At 55.2% G+C, this 5,062-nt stretch overlaps 2 protein-coding genes across 5 annotated transcripts in view; both read left to right on the plus strand.

Annotated features, from left to right (window-relative positions):
• Positions 1 to 2,404, plus strand: part of FANCD2 (FA complementation group D2) — a 53,571-nt gene extending 51,167 nt beyond the window's left edge. For all 4 annotated transcript variants that reach the window (XM_080385427.1, XM_080385428.1, XM_080385429.1 and 1 more), the window contains exons 42-44: positions 1,504 to 1,650; positions 2,104 to 2,184; positions 2,266 to 2,404. In XM_080385427.1, coding sequence (XP_080241553.1) covers positions 1,504 to 1,650; positions 2,104 to 2,184; positions 2,266 to 2,319 — 282 coding nt within the window. In that variant the 3' untranslated portion in view covers positions 2,320 to 2,404. The remainder of the gene's footprint in view (positions 1 to 1,503; positions 1,651 to 2,103; positions 2,185 to 2,265) is intronic.
• On the plus strand, positions 2,389 to 2,962 carry BRK1 (BRICK1 subunit of SCAR/WAVE actin nucleating complex). Its single transcript, XM_080385456.1, has 3 exons — positions 2,389 to 2,564; positions 2,647 to 2,729; positions 2,812 to 2,962. Exons 1-3 carry the CDS (start codon positions 2,447 to 2,449, stop codon positions 2,836 to 2,838), a joined length of 228 nt encoding a protein of 75 aa, XP_080241582.1. The 5' UTR covers positions 2,389 to 2,446; the 3' UTR covers positions 2,839 to 2,962.
• Positions 2,963 to 5,062: the final 2,100 nt, after the last annotated feature.

Raw genomic sequence — 5,062 nt, forward strand, 5'->3', positions numbered from 1 at the left:
AATGCTGGACATAAGGGTGGTTTCTGGAGACCTTTGCAAATGTCACAGTACTTAGTTGAGTCCAAATTGCCTGCAGACAGTTGGGCAGGTTCCAAGACCCAGGGAGTACTGTGATTGTTGACTGTGTCATTAGTGAGGTTTCCCTGATTTGGTTCTGGTTCATGCTGATAATTGCTGGGTCCTGCCTGTTACATGGGCTAGAGAACAGATTGCTGTTAGTATTCAGTTCCCTGTTCCCCTGTCCCTCTTCCCAGGTATGCTGAACTCTTCCAAGAAATGAAGCTGATTTGATTTCAGAGTATAGCTAATGAGAGCATCTTAATGAAAGAAGGTTATAAAGTATCCTCATGAAAGAGGAAAATACTTACGCACAGAATAATTGTTTATGGCTCTTGGCAGGTTTTCTGGTTTAGCAATGACTGTTCTGTACAGCAGATCCAAGCCTAGCAGGAAGAGATGCTTACCTTGAGCTAAATCTCATATAATACCTGGCATAGCTGCCCTTCCTCAGCTGGTTTTTGCTTACAGCAACTCCATCTGTTCCCTCCTGTCCCAGTTCACCAAAAGCCATTGCTGATTTGTCTGGACAAGTAGCTTTGAAGTTTATAGTGCAGACACATTCCATGTAGCTAGTGTAAAGGAATTGCATCAGACACTGAGCAAGAAAGGATTGTCATTGCAGTGGCTTCTTCAATACCTTTCTCATTCTTTCTTCTCCGTGCTTGGTAATTCAGCAATTTCCTGGCATGAAACTCCCTGCAGCATTCATTCACAGGTTGTGGCTATCAGCAAGTGGGCGTCTCCCTTCCTAGGTAGGTAGCTTTGCATTCTGGCCACTTGTAGCATTGCTTTTTGCTTTGGACTGGAATGGTGTGATTATCCATTGCTGACCTCTACAGACAACTCCGCTTTTTCGCCAGCACTAGCTTGTAGGTGAGTCAGACTTACTCAGACATTATCAGCTGCACACACCACCAGCACCAGCAGCAATGCAGCTTCCAGAAAGTCCTGTGCGAGCAGGCTGCGTGGCTGCCATGAGCAAGATGGCAGCAGCGCAAGATCTGTGTGTGAAGAGCTGCGTCATATTCTTGGAGAACAGAGCAAGTGACACTAGTCTGTTGCTGAGATGAAGGAGCAAAGGAAAAGCATATTCTCAAAATCATTTCCCACAGGTCAGCAGAATTCATGTGACTTGAGGAGTTACTAGCCTCTCTCTACTGTTCACAGGAAAAGATGAGGCTCCTGTTTTTATCCAGAGTAGATATGGCTGTTTGGATTGTTGCAAGGGATCATTTTGCTGCCTTAGACAAAATGCTTATCTGAATATCTCTTTTTTTAACAAAAGCTGTAAGAGAATTTGGCCATGAAATGACATAATCTGGGCAAGCTTTGTGGGGATCGTGTCCCATCCCTCCCACCTGTGTAGCCAATGGCTTTTTAAATAGCCAGAGTGCTCAGGCAAGAACCTGTCTATGTTGTCATGTTGTCTTGTCTCATATTTAGATTCACCAGGACATTGGACTGACCAACCACGTGCCTCTGCTGAAGAAGTCACTGGAGCAATTTGTGTACCGAGTGAAGGCAATGCTGGCGTTCAACCACTGCCAGGAGGCCTTCTGGGTGGGCATCCTTAAAAACCGGGATCTTCAGGTGAGTATCGCTGTCCTGCCTGGGGCAATTAAAATCTGGGCAAGATGAACTTCGTCCTTTCCAGGACAACTGTAACCGCCCCGGTGCGCGAGTAGAGCTAAAAGGCCGGATTCAATATGCCTGTATTGCAGTGACGTCCAGTGCAGCAGAGCGTTTCATTTCAGGGTTAAGGGCAGCGAGGCTCTCTCCCCAGCCTCGGCTTTTATTGTTTGTAACGGGCTGGGCGCAGGGGCAAGGTGGCCCGAGCACCCCTTCACGCGCTCTCTGTGTGTGGCTTTAGCAGAAGCCAGGTCCGGCCGTTTTCTTCGCCTGCTGTTAGCAGTAGGCCAGTTAAAACCTGCCTTGTACCCAAAAGCTCTCCGAGATGGGCAGGACGCGCTGCTGCCTGGCGTTCTGCCCCAGCCGCTCTGCCCGCTCCGCGTACACTCAGCGCTGCTCTCGCGTTCGGCTCAGGGAGAAGAAATCCTGTCCCAGGCCTCCGAGGGGCGGCACTCGGGGGAGGAGGAGGAGGACTCCGCAGACAGCGCTGCCGAGGTACCCGCCGGGCGGGGGCGGGGCGGGCGGAGCCCCGGCTGGGGCGGGGGGAGCCCTGCCCTGACGGCCGCGTCCCCGCAGGAGCCGAGCGGCAGCGGCGCGGGCAGCAGCGAGGAGGACGCGGCGGCGCCCTGAGGGGCCGGGCGGCGGCGGCGGGAGGGGCCTGAGGCGGCGGCGGGCCGGCCCCGCCCCGCGGCGCGCGGAGGGGGCGTGGCCACGCGCAGGCGCGGTGCGCGCCGGGGCGGCGGCGGCGGGGGCGGCCATGTCGGTGCAGGAAGACCCGGTGCAGCGGGAGATCCACCAGGACTGGGCCAATCGCGAGTACATCGAGGTGATCACCAGCTCCATCAAGAAGATCGCGGACTTCCTCAACTCCTTCGGTGAGGGCGGCGGGGGCGGCGGGGGGGGTTAGCGGCGGGCCGGGGCGGCGGGCCGCGGTCTCTCACTGCCGCCTCCCCGCAGACATGTCGTGCCGGTCGCGGCTGGCCACGCTGAACGAGAAGCTGACGGCGCTGGAGCGCAGGATCGAGTACATCGAGGCCCGGGTGAGCAGCGGGGCGGGGGCGGGGGGCGGGCGGTGGTGGGCCCGGGGCCGGCCCTGCCTGAGGCCTTTCCTCTTCCCGGCAGGTCACCAAGGGCGAGACGCTGACGTAGGCCAGGGCCGGCCCCGGGCCCCGCCGCCCCGCCGGAGCACCGCCGCCCCGCACCCTGCTCGGGGCCTGCCGCCGCCGCCGCCGCCGCCTCTGCTTGTGTTGCCAATAAACCGCTGTGCTCCTGCCCTGCTTGCTCTCTGCCTGCCTGCCTGGGGCTGCGCCGCGGGATGCCCGGCTCCCCGCCACCGGCTTGGATGTCAGAGCCTGCCCTTCCACCCGCCTGAGCCGCAGCGGCCGGGCCCTCGCTCCTCCCCACACATGGAGGTTATGATGGGAGGGGGCGCACTCCAGGGGCTGCAGGCCTGGCTGCTGTCGGCACCGGGAGGCACCTGACCAGCCTCCAAGGTGCTTTGTGCTCCTGCTGGGGTCACAGCAGAAAATCCGATGATCCTGATGGTTTGGAGGGTGTCTCAGCCTTCACGTGTGCATGCTGTCCGGGCTACATGGGGACAGCAGGCTCGCCTGATGTGGTGCACCTGCTGCAGGAGGGTGCCCTTTGCTGGCACCTGGGAAGAGGTGCTTATCCTCCTCTCTGGGGAGGCAAGGAGAAGGCAGTGTCTCTTCCCTTCTCGCCCCTCCTCTATCTCAGTGGGCATCTAGAGCCGCAGACTCACTGCTCATATTTAGTGTTTGTTGGGGAGTCCATGGAGCTCGTGTCAGTAAAGGTCTTGCTTCCCAGCAGGCTTTAAATGTCTTTGTATGTTACTCGTAACTGAAAGCTCTCTTTTTCACGATGGCAGTGTAACGTCTGCAGTGTTTGTTGGGCACCTGGGTAACCTGATGTTGTTCTTTATATTTTTGAGGCTGGCTGGTTGGTCCTCAACGTAGGTCCTCAAAGCTCACAGTTTTGTTCTCCATAAAAAGCTCTGTGTTTTCCATTGTTTGAATAAGTGTTCCTCCAGCCTTCTCCTCAGCTCACCTAGCCGGTTATGCTTTACTGTCGGGTTGGACTGCACATCTGGGAGGCCTGGCTGCTGCTGGCGTATAGTCTCAGCAGAAGTAAGTGCTGTAGCAACCTTGCAGAACTTAAGAGTGGAGCAGCCAGGGATCATTGCACTTTTGCTCAGGGACGATATTAAATTATGAGAAATAGTGCTGGTGTACAAGATTGTTAGGTAGAGGGAAAGCACCTATCTCTACTTGGAGAAAGTTGCTCTGTGGCCCAGGAATGTCAAAAGTACACCCATAGCCCATACACTGCTTATTCTGGGTGTGCTAGAATGGAGTCCTGACATCTCCATCCTCGGAGATAACTCGATACTTGTCTGGACAAGGCCCTGAACAACTTGGTCTGACTTTGAAGTTAGCCCTGCTTTGGCGGGAGTGGGGCTGAGGTAGAGACCACCAGAAGTCCCAGCCTAAATTATCCTAAGGTTCTTCACCCAAAGACTGAATGGGAGGCAGAGGGTACCACAGACATGTTTGTGACTGGGGCTGTACCAGGCTGACCTATTCACTTGAGATCATTTCCTTGATCCCGTTCCCAGCTAGCAGTGTGGTGTGCCTCTTCTGATTCCTTCTTGGATCTCCTCACACACCGTTACAACAGTTACCCATTTGCCCTCTGTCTCCAGGGTTTCTTACAGGAGCAGGTGTTGCCCCACAGTCTGTGTGGCCAAAGCAGTTTCAGTGTAGGAATCTGTCTTCTGGAGGGTACCGCTCCTCCCGGCACACGTGCTGGCACAGAGCTTGGGCGCTGTGGGATCAGCCCGTCTGGTTCATCTCCCAGCAGGGATGCCAGGTAGCTTGCTCCGATACGGAGTTCTGCCCTTTGTGTTTCCCTTTCAGGAAGTCTCAGTAGTTCCCTAGGCTCTGCAGTACTAGGCTCTCTGGTTTGGGTGCCGCTGATTCCAGGATAAACCACACCACCATCTCTGGGAGGTGGAGAAGCCTTCTGGTCCTCAGGCTGATGCTGCTTCTTCCAGCAGTGCTGTGGTCTGCAGCCCTGTGGTAGATGGATCTTTGATATTTTTGATTGTTTTAAAGACTGAGGAATTCTGCTTGCCTTTTTTTGTTGTACTGTGTCTTTTTAAGAATATGATGCCCCAGGAACCCACATTAAACTTTTCTGGAGTGGATTTGTGTATTCTAAATCAGGAGACTGATTTACATGCCGCGTTAGCAGTGCTGTTCCCCCCCCCCCACCACCCACACACACACATTTAATGTAGCAGGAGATGACAATGTACTGAGTTATGCATTCCCCTTGTCCTGGGAGAGCTGGG

This window comes from Falco punctatus, assembly GCF_963210335.1.
Source record: "Falco punctatus genome assembly, chromosome: 4".
Lineage (NCBI taxonomy): Eukaryota > Metazoa > Chordata > Aves > Falconiformes > Falconidae > Falco > Falco punctatus.

What these genes read in the sequence shown, in the direction of transcription:
- BRK1 (XM_080385456.1), top strand. Translation starts at nt 2,447, where the DNA reads ATGTCGGTGCAGGAAGACCCGGTGCAGCGGGAGATCCACCAGGACTGG. An exon ending in GGACTTCCTCAACTCCTTCG is followed by an intron (nt 2,565 to 2,646) that starts GTGAGGGCGGCG and finishes GCCTCCCCGCAG; the next exon opens with ACATGTCGTGCCGGTCGCGG. An exon ending in TCGAGTACATCGAGGCCCGG is followed by an intron (nt 2,730 to 2,811) that starts GTGAGCAGCGGG and finishes TCTTCCCGGCAG; the next exon opens with GTCACCAAGGGCGAGACGCT.